Below are 17,007 nucleotides of genomic sequence, written 5' to 3'. Positions count from 1 at the left end.
ATCAGGTGTATACACAAGTAAATGGACAATATCAGTATCATGCGACCTCGAGCGAGAAGGTTTGAAAACAGTTGTTAGCCATTTCATAAACAGATTATATTTAATCGACAAAAAAGCCAATCGTCATGTTAAAGGGGAATGGACACGATTTGAGATGAAAATTTTCAAATTTTGTTTTTTCATTTTTAATGTTTAGCATTTAATGCTTCAATAAGGTATTTCTAATGGTCAGCAAAAATTTGAATGTCAGTTGTCGAGGTACATGGAAGATACAGAGCTCACAATTCTTTGTTATGTAAACAAGGCTCTTGCCATGTGTTTGTTTCTTCGGTACATTTTATACACTGGTGGCTAAAACATCTAACACTCAGGGAATTCGTCAACATCGAAATAAATGTTGTCCATATAGTGAATACATTAGGCCATTTTAAAAAAAGCTGAGTTTTTAAAAATATCTAACACTATTTTCACAATCAGTTGATCGAAGAAGGTCGCATATGATGTCACTGTACCACGTGACTCCCTAACTAATTAGAATTAATTACTATAAGCATAAAAAAGGCAAAATGCACATAATTTTGTATACTTTGAAAGTATGCTATGTGTCCTTTAATAGATAAGTTATCTTGCTTGTGCCAGGGCGATACTATATTTGTGATGCTTGCATGTGCATCTGTGCTTCGATCATATGCCAGCGATATAAGATTTGACCGCGCTTCCTGTGGTAGCCCACATAAAGTGAGCGGGTGCTGTAATCTGTGTAACTTCTGAAATTGTTTTGAGTGATACATTGTATTTTAACTGTATTATAGTTATCCTCAGGAGTTCTTTCATTATGATAAATAAAATAATGAACAATGAAATCCTAATTGCTAAAATACTAAATCAAAAATATACAATAAGGAGCAACATCTGACAATTGCTTTTGCTTTGCTAGTTTATTTTGGTATCATACAGATTTAATTTGTGTACATTTATACTCACAAAACAGTGGTGAGTTAAAACTATTACTGCTTAAAATTATTTCAGTTACTGTTTAAAGAGTTTCTTTCAGAATCGCTGCCCTCAATTTCAGTTTTGTTGAACTTCATTTCATTTCTTCTCCATGGCATTTCAGAACATGACGATGAAAAAATTAAAGTATTTTTAAAAGAGATACCGGTAGTAAAGCTCATTTTGGTGAAAAAAAATTTCTAACCCCAAATCATCTTATTCCTTTCTAATATGATTTAAAAAGATATATGAATGATATTTTTCAACTTTGAAATGACTGCATGTTTGTCAAAAGTTACATTGGGAGCCAACTTGTATAACAGCTAGATTGAATTTTTGTCCAGGAAGCAAAAATTCAAGGAACATAATTTGAAGATTACAATTGTTTTAAATTTGGAAAGAAATAAAGATAAATGCATAAAATTGGTATTTTTAACAGAAAATGACTGGTATGAGTCATTTGGACACAATTTAACTCCTTCAAAAAATTTGAACGAAGTGACCATTACCATATCCCTTTAAAATTGAATTTTTATAAGAATAATGGTAAGTAAAAGCACAATTTTTTAAATGCACGAACTCTAATGTAGGTCTGTGTTGCCTGCAAAGCTACTCCCCCATAAATATATAGTATATAGCATGTTTTTGCCAACAGCACTTTCATAAAACTTGGTAATGAAGAGATCAATCAGCCTTTGTACATTGATATGTGTACAGCCTTTGTACATTGATATGTGTACAGCCTTTGTACATTGATATGCTGTAGCCCACTTCAGTACATGTTAAACCTTCTCAAGTGCAAGAAATCCTACTACATATCTCTACACCCCAGACAGATTAATTTAGTAAATAACTTTCTTGATGTATCCATGCATGCTGACTCCCATTGCAGTGCGATTAAACACGAATCTACACTGCATGAGGATGATTAAAGTAAACATATTAAAATTCGACAAACTATGTCCTTGAAGTTTTAGAGAGGATTAAAAAAACCTTGTTTATTCTTATATGAAACCCACTAACTTGAATCTACAACTGTGTTTTTAATCAATCTGTTCTTAAGAAAACTGATTCTCATTTTCTTAGAAATATTTGATGTGATGGCCTGCAGCCTGATGTAAATTGACATTACTGTCATTTGACTGTCATATATGACCACCGAACAACTAGAAGACTTAAGGCCTAGTTTTAAGTACTCAGCACTATTTTGACTGTTGACCACCGAACAACTAGAAGACTAAAGGCCTAGTTGTAAGTACTCAGCACTATTTTGACTGTTATATATGACCACCGAACAACTAGAAGACTTAAGGCCTAGTTGAGTCATACACAAAAAGTACTTAAAGCCTCTTTATGGATCATGTGCCAGTCCACTTATCCGACCTTAGATTAACAGATTAACAGGACAGAATTTGGCTCAATTCTTTGCTTAAATCTGAAATGACGAAAGAAAATTGTGCATAAATATAGCATTGTTTTTTCAAGTGTTGCAACAAAGTGCATGGAAATGATTAAGTTCTTTCATCTTTTTGGATGACAGATGCTAAATTCGCCACAATTCGAAGGAAACTAATTTCATAATTTTGTTTTAATTAAATGTGACATTTCTCAATGTGAAAAAAAAAATCATCAGTGTAGTGGATATTCTAGAATGGATCGAAATTAAGCTGATGAGACTGTTAAGAAAACACATTTACAATGGTGGATTTTGTGCGTAGTGTGGTTGTATAAAATGGTAGCATAGGGCACTGAACCAGCATGAATGATGCACAGCGAGCAGTGCTCCAAAGGCACTTCCGACAATTGGCTAGTGACCTTATTCCAACAGAAGACTTCATGGGGATGCTGTATCAGCATAGGATATTTGAGCGGAACATGATTGAAATCATCAAGGTATTTCACATGGCAACAATATCACAAGGAATATAAAATCATAATAGCTGGCAGTATTTGCTAAAAAAAAACAACCCTCAAAATTCAAGTATATGGCTGCTTAATAATTTGCAATATATTACAAATTAAGTTTGAAGATGCAATATATATTTTCTGATCAAGCAGGTTCTTACAATTTAACACGGGTAAAGATCAGTGAAGGATTACCAGGTTTATATCAGCATGAATAAGACACCAATAAATAAGAAGGCATATAATCTCATCTACAAGGATGTAAAATATCACCAGTTCAAGAAAAATAAATAAGAAGGCATATAATCTCATCTACAAGGATGTAAAATATCACCAGTTCAAGAAAAATACATGTAAATACTAAGTATAATCACCACATCAAACCTATTAGACATTTAACACAAGTAGTGACTGCTCCTCTGCCAAGTGCCCAACATTAGAAGTGAAAGCCATTGGTCTGTCGGATATTACCTTTAAGGTAGTACTCTACATCGTCATAATGGCTGACTTCCTTTAAAAACATGGATGAAAAAATCGATATCACCAATATTTACTTTTCCTTTTCCTTGTAAATACCTAGCCGAGTAGCTCAGTAGGTTAGAAAACCGACTGCTGACCTGTAGGTCGCAGGTTCGAGTCCAGCATGGGTTTTAATTTTTTTTCCGATTACCTTCTACTAAAACTGTATTTTTTGACAAAATAAAGTAAATTCGAAAATTTTCAACTTCAAAATATTGTTGTACATATCCTCCACTTTTCATCTACATCGAATTTCTCTGGTGTAGCATACCTCCTTAAAAAAAGGGCCCTTTGTCAGGATAGGTAGGCATTGACAAGTGATAGAGAATCTTTACTGCCCGGGGTGCAATGCATAGGTCTAAATTTGTGGTACTTCACCTATAGCTGATGATGACCCTATGCGAGTAAAAAATTATACATATGGGATGTTAAAACAACAACAACAACAACAACAACAACTAGGAAGAATTCACTAAAACTGATGTCTCCCCTTCTATTTTCCAGAGTTTAAAAACAACAACACATTTTTAAGGAAAATTAAGACTTACGGTACGTAGCATTTGCCTATATGTATATGAGCTTCAAACAAGGAACAGTGTTGTGAACATATGACAGTAAATTAAACTTACCAACATACTAAATATTAAAGGCCAATGTCAAAAGACAAAAAAGTTATGGCCCAGAAGAACTTTGTATGAGAAGCAGAAGAAGAGCTCACACTAAAACAAAATGTCCCCCTTCTGTTAAGGGGGGTCATAATAAACAATAACAATACTTCATCAGATGTGCATAGCACACCAAACAAAATTGTAATGGATGAAAAGTATAAAGTATGCATAGAAATCTTATAGCAATGAAATTTTTAAATTCAAACTTATTTAACAAATAAGTGCAATTTTATTATAAAATCATTGAGCAGAAAAATTTAAACCCCTTTGGAACTTGAACTCTTGATCTAAGATTGACAGCCTAATATTTAAACACATTGAGCTAACTAGATAGGTAACAATAATTTAAGGATTAAGGACTATATTACTGATGTTTATTCATGCATTTGTGATGTATTTCCTTTAAAAATATAGTTACGAAATGTGTTATGCATTAATTCCTAAATAATCTTCAAATTTTGCATACTTTGTCATTTTGAAACAAAATAAATCAAATAATATTTATGTACTAGCTGTTACAAATCAATACTTTTTAATCACCCCACTTCAAGCCCGTATAAAATATCCCCCTCCCCCCCACACACATATTTCACAGAGAAAATTTAATAAAATTTGTCAAAGCTTATATTTGCAGTCTCCTTCCTCCCGAGTTCTAGGACATGTTGTCTGTTATCTTTATGCTTGTTTTTATAATCATTTCATCAGTGAAACTTGTTTATGCATGGTTTTTTCACATAGTTATAATGAATAACTATACCAAAGTAAAAATTTATCATGAACAGAAAATAACATGAACTTTCACTTAACTTAAGATATTATCAACTCACTATTATTCTGCTGCGATAGTCACAGTTGCTGGGGTAAGCAACAGTCAGGTTGCACAAAGGTTATAATGAAACAAAACAGAACTTCTTTCTTAACAGGTATCACAGTACACACAGTCCTTACAAATTCCTCGTCTTCAAAAATACAAACATCCTGATTGTAAGAAAGTATCCAATGTTCTTTCCCCATACTAGAAAAATATATTTGAGACACTTTGGGTCTCCTTTCTCCTCTTATACATCACATGCATCAGGGATGAGGAAAACTGGTCAAAAAAGGAGGAAAACACCTCACCCTACCTCGAAAAATATCATTTTCTGCCACTTTAGATCAAATCCAGAATGTTTCATTTTTTTTAAAATTGAGCAAATTAGAGGATTTCCTCTAAAAAGAGGAAAAATCACACCCCTGATGCATATTTACAACTCCAACATTTTTGACAGGCTGAGAGAACAGAGGGTGACATGGTGTACAAATTGTTAGAGATGCTGCCCAAGAGAGGCCCTGATGCTTTTGATAACTTTGTGGACATTATACAAAATGACTACCCATGGCTGGCTGCCACTCTACAGAGTAGTCTCAAGTCAGAAATAGCCAAATCAGGCAGAATCGACTCCTACAAAAGTGATAATACAGGTAAGCTTATTTATTGCTATCCTAACAGTTCACTTGACTTCCATGAACTGCTTTGTATGAAGTCACTTAAAATTTTGTTTCAACCTTCAAAAGGAAAGAGAGACAACCCTATCAAGCTATAGAAAAAAGCAAGCACTGTCCGCATAATCTATGAGATTCAAATCTTCTTTTCAAATGATAATTTTCAGACAATGTTCGATCCACATCATGTATTGACCTTGAACCAGAACCAGACATTAAAGCCAAAGTGAGTACTTTTGTCCACAAACAATTCGGGCAAAGCAAGCGCATCTCCGAAAATGACAAGAAGAGCATTCTTAGGTGGATGTCTCAACAGCTTCAGATGGAGAGAAAGCGGACAGCATCTGCCTCCAGCTCAAGAACTGATTCATCCATGGTCACCCCTCCACCGATGTTGGACAAAACAACAACTACCGAGGACCTGATTATCGATGACAATAGGATTTCAGAGAGACTCTTTCATAAGAGAGTGCAACAGATCATCGAAAAACTTCACCAGATGAAAAAGATTTCAGACAATGATTTAAATGGTAATCAACCTGATAATAAACACTGTAAAGAAAATGGAAAAAAATCTATGACTCCTTCCACTTTGGATGTTGTTCTTGCTGAGGTGGATAAATTAGTGGAGAAAGTGGAGAAAATGGAAAATGAGATCAGCAAGTGTCATATAATGTTAGGAGACAGAGAGAAAAAGATGTCCCTTTCCTTGCTTATTTATGATTTATCACTTTCTGGAAAAAAGAAAGAAAAAGAAATGCAATCAGAGAAAAACAAAAGTGAAAAAATGTTGACGGAACTTTATGAATACTCTAAAAAAGTGACCAAACTGGAACAAGTCCGTCACCAGATGAAACAAGCTATTGACAACCAAGCAGAAGAATTAAACAAATTTAAGACAGAAAACACCAAGTTGAGGGATCAAGTCATCAAACTAGAACAGATAAATATGATGCATGCCGAAAAACAAAAGACTCTTGAAAATCTTAGAAACATGGTGCGAGAAATTCAGACCTCTCAACAAGACTTATCAACAGCTAGTGTGAGAAGTGTTCAAACTCGTGCCTCTATTGATAGCAAAAACAATAATTCCAGAATACCAGCTTCTCGCAGGTCCTTTCGTCCGAATCAAGTGAGACCCACGGACGAAAATGCCACCCCTTACTCTACTAAACGAGCATCATCCACTACAACCAATCCATACAGAAGAAATGACACATCTATTCCATTTTCTACAAAGAAATATGTAACAAATGTGAAATCAGCTCATCGAAGAGGAAACAATGGACCATTTAAGTGATTTCAGAGAACTTTGAGGCATTTTGAAATACTAGGTCTGTGGATATATACATGGTTTTTAGATTTCAATTTGCTCTCCTTGTTGAACTTTTATGTTGGGATCTCCAATGTGTTAATATACTGGGAGATTGAAACACAATAAAATGTGATACATTTCTCAAGATTTCAGGGTATGAGTTATTTCCCTTTGTTCATGTTACTGTATGAATGCACTCAGTGTAAATTGCTAAAATTCTAAAAGGTCAATTACCATTATATTCTTTACATCTATCACAAGCAATAAAAATGGTAGTAACCTTTATCTTCACTCAAGTCAATTTTCAATCATGCAGACTTGGAAATACAGTAAAAGCAAATATCATATAATTTTTCTGACCTATAGAAAAATAAAAACATAAAGCATTAAACAATGAATAATGGGGAATTTCCCTAATATTTCCTATGATAATCTTCCAATTGTTTGTTGAGCAGGTTGCCATGCTGCTGCTATGTCCTACTTGGCAAGCTTTAACTATACTTATAAAATACATACATGTGCAAGGCAATGTAAAGAGCAATTTTTTACTTACATAATTAACATATCCAATGAAAATCAATTCCCCATCCTCAAAGCAAAAAAAAAAAAAAAAAAAAAAAAAAAAAAACTTTTATAAAATCTACATTTAAAGCAAAATTCAAGCACTTACTTAGCATCAAATGAAAAGTAATTAAGCCTAATCCCATGATAATACATGTATGGTAAAGACAATATTGAACAAACTATTAAATTTCGAACTTTACTGGGCATTCAAGATTTGCATTCCATTGATTTTGCTTTAAAAAATTCTGATGAAAATATGAGCCAACTGGCAGGTTTTGTATGACTACACAGTCATAGAATCACCCACAATAACGTACATGTCTTTTACCTCTTAACTCTCGTACAAATTGTCAAAAACTTCGAATTGTGTATTGCTGGATTGATTGGACGAACACAAAAAAAATTACCTACTTGTAATCAGTTCCTTGTCAATTTAAACTGATTTAATTAAACAAATTTGGTAGGGACAGAATAGAACCTCTGTACTGCCCAGCAACTATCAGACCCCATGCAAAATATTTGCTTTGGCACTTTCTCGAGTCTTTCAACATGGAAGGAAAAAGTGTTAATATACTGGTATGTTGGTCATCACATGAAACCAGTGAAATATTAACTTAAAATATGCGATAAATTTCACCGTAAAACAAAACGCTTGTGAAGATACTGCGCAGGAAATACAAGAACTGAGTGACAGTTAAACTGAGGGAAACTTTAGAAGGACATTTGTCCTTATGATCATCAAAACTGTGTCATTTTAATTGTGTAATAACTCAGAACTCTTGGACATATGGATCTTCAGATAGGGGACACCATCAATAGGAATTTGAGTTGCTTTTCATTGGTATTTTATGATTAGGGAAGACATGGATAAGCAGCAGAGAACGGCATTACAGAAGAACCACATGATGATCGTTGAGGACCTTTTGATTACGGATGATTTTCTTGGACAGTGTTTTCAGGATGATCTGTTTGATTTGCATTTAATTGAAATAATCAAGGTAACATATAGATCATCTCCTATAATGAAATAGTTTGGTGACAGAGAGATCATATTTAGCACTGTGTCCTCTGTCAGCAGTTTAAATGACCGTAACTATGACCTAGTCCAAAAAGAATATCAATTTTTAAAAGACACATGATCTAATATTATTTTTTTCTTTTACCTTACTGAATAATTCAGGAAGATAAAATAATTGGGAAAATAATCCAGCTTTCACTACAATCTTAAAGACTTAACAACGATTTTTTTCTACCCACTGGTACTGGTACCGGTACCCATTCAATTGGGAAAAATAGCATCAAAATCGAACAAATTGGGAATTTTCTACCAATGTATCGGCAAATGATTTCAACTAAAAGAAAGAAAAAGGAGAACAAAACAAGTAGTCATCCCTTTAAAAACTTTTTTACAGTAATATTTGCTGTTGTGATCCATAAGGAATCGTCGTAGCCTCATATTAGAATCGTCGTAGCTCTACAAAACACGCACACTGCCATGATCTGTACTTTCGATTTAATACTGGAAGTGAACATTTTAGTTAACTTGTACAACGTTTCAGACTAAGTAAATTATGATGTCAGCAGTCTATTTTTCAGCAAGTAAATTGGGAATTTTTAGTCTCAAAATTGGGAAAAATCAATGTTTTTTATCATTGGGAATGGTACCGTTTATCGGTACCAGTTATATAAGGAAAAAAATCGCTGCTTAAGTGTCTATGTCTAATTTGAATATATATTTTCTCAAGTTGTAGAGCAGGTCTGTTATATAGTTAAATAATGACCTTTAGGAAAGCCATCTGAACCTAACAGACGTTCACATTATTTGATAACCCTTCTGTAATGTTCACGTATATCTAACAATGCAGTGTTTGAGGTATTCTACAACTACACCTTAAAGTGGGGGTCAATGCTAATTAAAAGTGATTATATGTAATGAAAAATACCACTTTTTATTTCAAATGTGTGAATCATACTTCACATGAAAATCTAACTTACTTGAAGTAACTTATAAATTACCTGACAATAGGGAATCCTGTTGCTGCAATAGTACAATGAATGCATGGATATTGTATCATTGCTATCTTGTCATCGTGTTGTGTTTTGATCACATGCAATATTGCAAAATTTTAACATTTAAATTGAATCCAGGTTTCTAAACTTATATGATGATACATATCTCAGATACATATGTAATCAAATCATACTATCTATAACTTAGTGTGTTTCTTTAAAGGGACTGGTTCACGTTTTTTGAAAGAAATGTTTATCATTTTTTATGTTAAAAATTAAAAATATAACTCATTTAATGTTCACAACCAAAATTTGGACTGTCTGAATGCAAGGGTAAGAGCAATATCTTAGCTTTGATTCTGTGTTATGTAAACAAAGACTCAAGTCTTTTTATATAAACAAACAAACCAGTGAAACGTTAATTTTTGTAATTTAAAGCATCTTCATTTTGTACAATCACAAATTTTAACTTTTAAATGATACGTTTTACTTAAAGTATACTTGAAATGTGATATATCTAATAAACTTGGATCAATATTCCTTTATTTTGAAAACTTCGTAAACAATAACACACTTCAATCTTTGTTTTCAAAACAAATAATAAACTCTCTTTAATGAGCTTCTGTCTTGATGAATAACCTTAATTTTTTTGTGAAACCTTCTAAACATATTAGACTATAGATTTTGATCATTTGAATTGAAAAACAAAATTTATGGGGAAATCGTGAATCAGTCCCTTTAAGATATAATGCTAAAAAGTTCTGAACCTGCTAATTAAGAGCATTAAGTATTTCAAAACACAATCTTTGTTCCATAACCAAACACACACAGTTGGTGGAAGTCTTTGTCAAACGTTTAGTAGGTTTCCTGGGGGTAAAGGCAACACAACTCACAGTCTCATCACTTCTCATAATGTTAATTAATGCATGCAGTATTCATAGGGACTAAAAATCATGAAAATGTAGCATTCCTCCTTAAATATACTCTCCGTCATACTTGTGTAACTAGCAAAGAAGCCACAATAGTTCCTTGATAATTTACTTGAATATACATGATTATATTCATCAAACTAAGCATAAAATGCTCAGATGAGAATTCTGGACCTCTTGGAGGAATTCATTACTGCTACGTTACCAGATATATCAAGATGTAATGATTATTCTGTTCGACAAGTGCTCCTGGTCATCTTCACCCCCCCCCCCCCCCTCCTAAATTGCTCAAGTATCTTCAAAACAGATGAGATCCTCACCGCTATACCATATATATATATATATATATATATATATATATATATATATGCATGTATTCCTGCTGCAGCATATGTCAAGATGCATTGAGTATTCTGTTGGGAAAGTGCCCTGGGGTCATACCAAATCCTACCTTTTTCATAATTGTTGAAATATGTTTAGAATAATTGAGATCCTGACCTCTAAACCATTATATTCCTGCTACACATATCAAGATGCATTGAATATTTTGAAGGACAAGTGTCCCGAGGTCATCCCAGCCCCCATCATGTTTCGATTGTTTGTTGTTTTCCCACCCCATTTGTTCCTAAAGGTGAAAAAGAAAATTCTGAAAACTTATAGCACGTCATCTTAAAGACACAACCAATCATCTCCCAAAAGATGACTTGGTTACTGCATCAAATGTAAGAGGAGTTCTGAGAATCAGGTATTTCTATAGAGAAATGTTGTTTTTCAACTCCTAACTGGACTGGTCGCGGTAGTGCAGTGGTAGAGTGTTTGCTTCGTAACTGGGAGGTCATGAGTTTAAGCCCCGCTCGTGTAATGGTGGTGTCAAATCTAAGACATTAAAATGGGTAGTGATAGCTCCTTCGCCAAATGCTTGGCATTTAGAAGTGAGAATTACTGGTCTTTCGGATATGACATTAAAAATGGAGGTCCATTGTCACAGCAAACGTTGGCACGATAAAGAACCCTTACTACTACGGCCCTCAGCGCTAAGCATAGGTCTAAATTTGTGGTACTAAATTCACCTACAGCTGATGACGTCTCAATATGAAAAAATTCACGACGGGATGCAAAAAACAAACAATCAATCAAAACCCAATTGGTCCCCAGGGTATAAATTAAAATTCTGAAACCTTATCACCAATTATACCCTTCAAAAGATGATTTGGCTACTGTGTAAGAGTTCTGGGAACCATGGGGGTAGGGGTGTCGAAAAAATGTCGAATTTTGTCCCCCATTCAAATACCCCCCCCCCCCCCCCCCCCCCCCCCCCCCCCGGATGAAAATAAATATTCTGAATATTCATAGCACACCATCAATTATCTTCTAAAAAATGACTTGGCTACTATGTAAATTGTAAACGATCTGGGAAATAGGTTTTGTTTTTGATTTAGAAAGAACGTCGTTTAGTGACCACCATTTGGGCCCTGAGTGAAAATGAAAATTCCAAAATCTAGTGCACATCTATAGGACAACACCAATCATATTCCAAAAGATAATTTGGCTACTGCATAAAATGTAAGAGAAGTTCTAGGAACCAGGTTTGGTTTTTGACCCCATGGGTGGAAATGAAAATTCCAAAACCTTAATGCACATTTACAGGACACCACCTGGGAACCAGGTAAAAGAAAAAAAACATTGTTTTTTGACCCCCATGGTAAAATAAAAAAATTTGAAACCATATTGCACATCTAGAGAACACACCTATCATATTCCAAAAGATTAATTGGTTACTGCTTTAAATAAAAAAGGAGGGGATTGAGGAAAAAGAGTGTGACAGACAGACGGACAGACCAAGGTAACAGTATACCTGAACTTTCATTAGAAAAATGTAGGCATAATGCAGAAGTTCCGAGTTCCCCATGAGTTATTTCCCTTTGTTGAACTCTCCCGTAAATTATGACGTAAAATATGATGACAGTGGGTACATTTGCTAATTACTATCGTTGTATTATTTCTTAAAAGATGATATCCAGAGTTTCTGAGACCATCCTATCTCAGGGAAAAGGCAACTTTAGTGAGTTTATGAATATTGGATAACAAAATGGCTCAAACAAATATTGTTAATTGCCATCTTTCTTTGATAAAAGCGTCACTCATGTAGAAGAGGAAACGAATAATGATTCAATAGCCAATTTGATGATCTTATTCAAACAAATTATGCTTGATATGGCCAGAATATGCATACCAGTGATTGATATAAACAAAAGTTACGCTTTTATTACATTAATCGTACGTAATCGTTATGTACAATGCCAGTCTATGATATAATGTATACATTGTGTACCCACCATACGTCATAAAATGCGAAAGAGTTCGACAAAGGGAAATAACTTTTGGGTAACTCAGAACTTGCGTATTAATTGGGAATGATATTGAGTGTGGCCTAGTATGGTAACCAAATATTGTTCTAATAATTTTTATTCATTACTTTTATACCGTCAATGAACTACAAGTTAGTACAGTAGGTTTGGTGACTTTATTTCGGAAATAATCATACCTCAAAATGCACTACAGAAAACTAGGGATTTAGTTATAAAAGTCATGAAAAATGATATCATGATACACATCATACTGCATGCTCATATCATGCTGCGTATCACACTGTGAAGTAGCCCATGATACTCGGGCCTCGTCCAATATCTACAAATCAAAAGCCCCATTCAATGACAAGAAAAAAGGTCTTATATTGCAACACTTTCAGATATATTTGTGGACCTTGAGCCAATACCCCCTTGAGCCTAGGAAATCCAATAACCTGGCCTATACCTGTCAAAATGGGTACCTATAATCCCCATAACTGGGAAATAAATCACTTTGCACCAGGTGTCTCTCTAGATTACACCAAAATTCAAATCCACAATAAAATTATCAATCTCTCTTCATTCCTTGTATATGTAATCTGCTACTGAAAACGATCAATAGAAGTCGCTCTCTAAATACTTTCCTGTCATAAAGTTAAATGTGCATACTACACAATCAAATATTTGTGTCACATTTATGCACATAACTATAGTGTTCCAAGTATTCAAATTCCAAGAAATCAATTCTTTTGTAAGCCTTAAAGGAACTGGTTCACGATTTTTGATAAAAATATTTTTCCTTTTCGATGTTAAACATTAAAAATATAACTCATTTAATGTTGACAGCCAAAATTTTGACCTTCTGAATGCAAGAATAAAAGCAATATTTTAGCCTTAAATCTGTGTTATGTAAACAAAGACTACAGTCTTTTTATGTATACAAACAAACAAATGAAATATCGATTTTGTAATATAAAGAATCCTAATTTTGCATAGTCACAAATTTTAACTTTTAAATGATATATTTTGCCCCCAAAATGCTTGAAATGTGAAAGATATGATGAACTTAGATCGATATCCATTTTTTAAATTAAAATTTCGTAAACAATAACATACCGCAATCTTTGTTCACAAAACAAATAATAAACTCTCTAAAATGAGCTTCAGTGATTATGTATAACCATAATTTTTATGTGAAATCTTTTAACCACATTAGACAGTAGATTTTGATCATTAAAAGTGAAAAAGAAAATTTTGGGAAACATCGTGAATCAGTCCCTTTAAACTAAGGCCATTTGTAGTAAAATCTGGATATTTTGTCATTTATATAAAAATCACACCAAAAATATCCCCTCAAAAGTTCATTCAAATGATACTTTTTAAAAAGACATTCTGTGATATTAATTTTGACATCTCAAAAGAATAATACATTAGAGCATATTTTGCATAAAAATATTCCATTTTATGTATTAAAAGAATTACATCATCCAAAAGTTCATTGCACTTTAAAATTATTTTATCATGGCTGCACAACTGAAAATCTGTTAATAAATTGCCGGATCTTGTGAATGAAAATGGACCAAGATCCATGTACTTTGTCCACTAGAAGCTAGTAAAATGATTGATTTTGGCCTGGTACCCCCAACTGTCTTGCTATCGGCTTCTAATCGTAAATAATTGGTTGAAGTGATGAATTCAATTCACATACTGTGTATTTCTGAAATGATAGCTGATATGTGGCTCATTATATTTCAAATTTAGTTTGGTTATCTAAACTCTATAGAATAAGTTGTCACTTAAAAAGGAAACCTGGCAAATGGTGTGTATATGTATCACAATAGTAGGTTCAATTTCAGTTACGATAAAAGGTTCTTTTGCACCATCATATTAATACTAAAGTTAGGATTCAACCATTGTTTAAAATGGAATTTTCAATGGTATATCAGCCTCTTACTTTTAAACATATTGAGTTCATAGGTCATAAATTCTTCAGTCTACGCACATGTATAATTGCAAGTTGTTGTTAATATTACTGATATTTTCACAATAAGCTATAAAAAAATTATCTGTAATAAAAACTTCTATTCTGATAAACATCTGTGATTTAATAAGCATGCACATAAATGAAAGGGAATTTTTTTTTGGGCTGTGCCAGTAATCAAACCTGGGACTCCTGCGAACTATTGAAGAATTCATAGCCCAAAATGCTACGCATGTATTTATATATGTGACAAAAGTGTTTTGTTTTACCTCTCCAGACTGAGCGGACAAATCAACAGAAGGTCCACAAGCTACTAGAACTCCTGCCTCATCGGGGGCCAGATGCTTTTGATAAGTTTGTCAGCATCATTGAGCTGAGGTATCCTTGGTTAGCCAAGTCGTTGGAAAATGGACTGAGTCAGGAGAGACAGAAACACCAGGAGAATCGCTGGTCCAGTAGAATTGATCAGCTGCCCAGGCTGGGGCTGGAGAGACTTGGTATGTTAAGAGATTCTAACTAAGTAACCTCTAAGGTTAGCTAGAGAGCCAATCAGATTACTAAAGGTTCGGAGCAGAGTACTATATGTCTACTCAGTTAATGATCCTTCTCTTTGAGAATACACAACGCACACATAATAATTAGAATTAACCCTTTTTTAATTAATACACAGTCAAAATCTACATTTTTCTTATACCTCTTTACAGGATCCCCAACTAGGTATCAGTCGTACAAAATCGCCAGCCAAAGAGAACTGTGTCATGCTGCAGATGTTTCTGAGCGTATTGAAAACTTCACACAGAGAAGCTTTGGACTCCACAGAAAACTATCTCAATCTGACAAAAGGGCTGTGGAACAATTTCTATTGGAACAAATAAAGCTAGAGGTCCAAAAACAAAATGACCTTCATTCCAAAAGCAGTGGAAATATTCCTCCTCATATAAAGCAATGGCTCCTAAATACACACATCAAGTTCAAAGTTCACATAGATTGTCTCACAGAAGAATCAATATCCAAAGATGAGCTTCACACATCTTATTCTATCACTTTTGAAATTATTGAAAAACAAATAGAGACTTTGTTAAATCGGATTCAACATCTGGAGGAACAAATGACAAATCTTTATGATGTACTCGGAGAAACCTCTCGGAAGAAAAGTCCCGCATTACTAGTGGAAAATATTTTACACAAGTGTCAAGATATTGAGAGCAAGTTTGAGCGGAAGCAAAGAGAAATTGACACCATGAGCAATGAAAATTACGAGTTGACAATAAGGAAAAAAAAGTTAGCTCATGAACTGCAACTCAAAGATGTTCAGTTGGAAGTAAAAGCCAACCAGATAAGCAAACTTCAGCAAGAAAATAAGGCCCTACAGGCTGAGATCGAAAAACTGAAAAAAGTGAATATCACACATTCAGAAAAGGAAAAGACACTTACAGAATTACAGAGGATTGTGAACGACTTGCGACAAACTCGAGATCAAGTGCAAGAGGAAAACACAGAGCTAAGATATAAACTTGACCAACGTGTTCGCTTTTTGTCCCCCAGGCGACAGTCATCTTATTCCAAAACCTCAAACAGCAAAGCTTTGAGAGTAAAAGCAGCAAACAGAAAGAAGCTCAATAGTAACAGATAATTTGGGATGATTAAATGATGTGTAGAAAATTGCAATATTTATGATTTTGATGTGAATTCTCATTCAAATAAATCTATAATCATCTCCTAAAGTGTTCACTTTTGAGAAAAACAAGAGGCCCATGGGCCACACTTGAAATTACCCGAGTACCAAAAACCATGAGGTGCACAAATGTGAATCTACTCTAAATGAGTCTGCTGATGTATCAGTTTAACAAAATGTACCCTTGTGGATCTTGAGCCGGGACCAAACATTTGACCAGAACCAAATTGACCTGAATAGTTTCAGGACATATCTATATCCCAAATTTCAATTCAAAATGTCCATGTATGATTGAGATAATGAGCAGGAACTGTGAATTGTTTAAAATTTTCCAAGTTCAAGGGGCACAACTCTTCCAAACATTATCTGACTAGAACCCATTTAATTTCAGTTTAGTATCAATAGCAGTAAATAAAATGTTACTAAACTGTTTTACACATAACAAATTTGGCCCCACCCTGGAGTCCAAACCTCTATCCTGGTGATCATGAAACTTACAATTTTGGTAGAGGCATTCTTGTTCTACATGATACTATGCATTTTGCAGAGATGAATATTGAAAATTGGTCAATTTTTGCCTTACCCCTAAGGTCCTGGGTACGCAGGAGAACTCAAAGT

The 17,007-nt window shown here is 34.0% G+C and overlaps 3 protein-coding genes across 4 annotated transcripts in view; 2 read left to right on the top strand and 1 right to left on the bottom strand.

Annotated features, from left to right (window-relative positions):
• Nucleotides 1–17,007, bottom strand: part of LOC125648075 (nucleoprotein TPR-like) — a 163,491-nt gene that overhangs the window by 59,466 nt on the left and 87,018 nt on the right. The window contains exon 1 of one of the 2 annotated variants that reach the window (XM_048874988.2): nt 13,216–13,341. The exons of the other annotated variant lie outside the window; for it this stretch is intronic. Within the exon in view, the coding sequence (XP_048730945.2) occupies nt 13,216–13,228 (13 nt within the window). The 5' untranslated portion in view covers nt 13,229–13,341. Of the gene's footprint in view, nt 1–13,215; nt 13,342–17,007 lie in introns of those variants that run through there. 2 annotated transcript variants of the gene reach the window in all.
• On the top strand, nt 70–7,510 carry LOC125648090 (protein PF3D7_1417600-like). Its single transcript, XM_048875008.2, has 3 exons — nt 70–2,886; nt 5,354–5,546; nt 5,735–7,510. Exons 1-3 carry the CDS (start codon nt 2,752–2,754, stop codon nt 6,865–6,867), a joined length of 1,461 nt encoding a protein of 486 aa, XP_048730965.1. The 5' UTR covers nt 70–2,751; the 3' UTR covers nt 6,868–7,510.
• LOC125648081 (uncharacterized) lies at nt 7,994–16,425 on the top strand. The gene is made up of 3 exons (XM_048874995.2): nt 7,994–8,444; nt 14,992–15,211; nt 15,419–16,425. Exons 1-3 carry the CDS (start codon nt 8,295–8,297, stop codon nt 16,345–16,347), a joined length of 1,299 nt encoding a protein of 432 aa, XP_048730952.1. The 5' UTR covers nt 7,994–8,294; the 3' UTR covers nt 16,348–16,425.

The sequence above is a fragment of the Ostrea edulis genome, chromosome 6 (genome assembly GCF_947568905.1).
Source record: "Ostrea edulis chromosome 6, xbOstEdul1.1, whole genome shotgun sequence".
Classification (NCBI taxonomy): Eukaryota; Metazoa; Mollusca; class Bivalvia; order Ostreida; family Ostreidae; genus Ostrea; species Ostrea edulis.
Note: the sequence above shows the minus strand (reverse complement) of the source record. Positions and strands in the feature narration are given on the sequence as shown.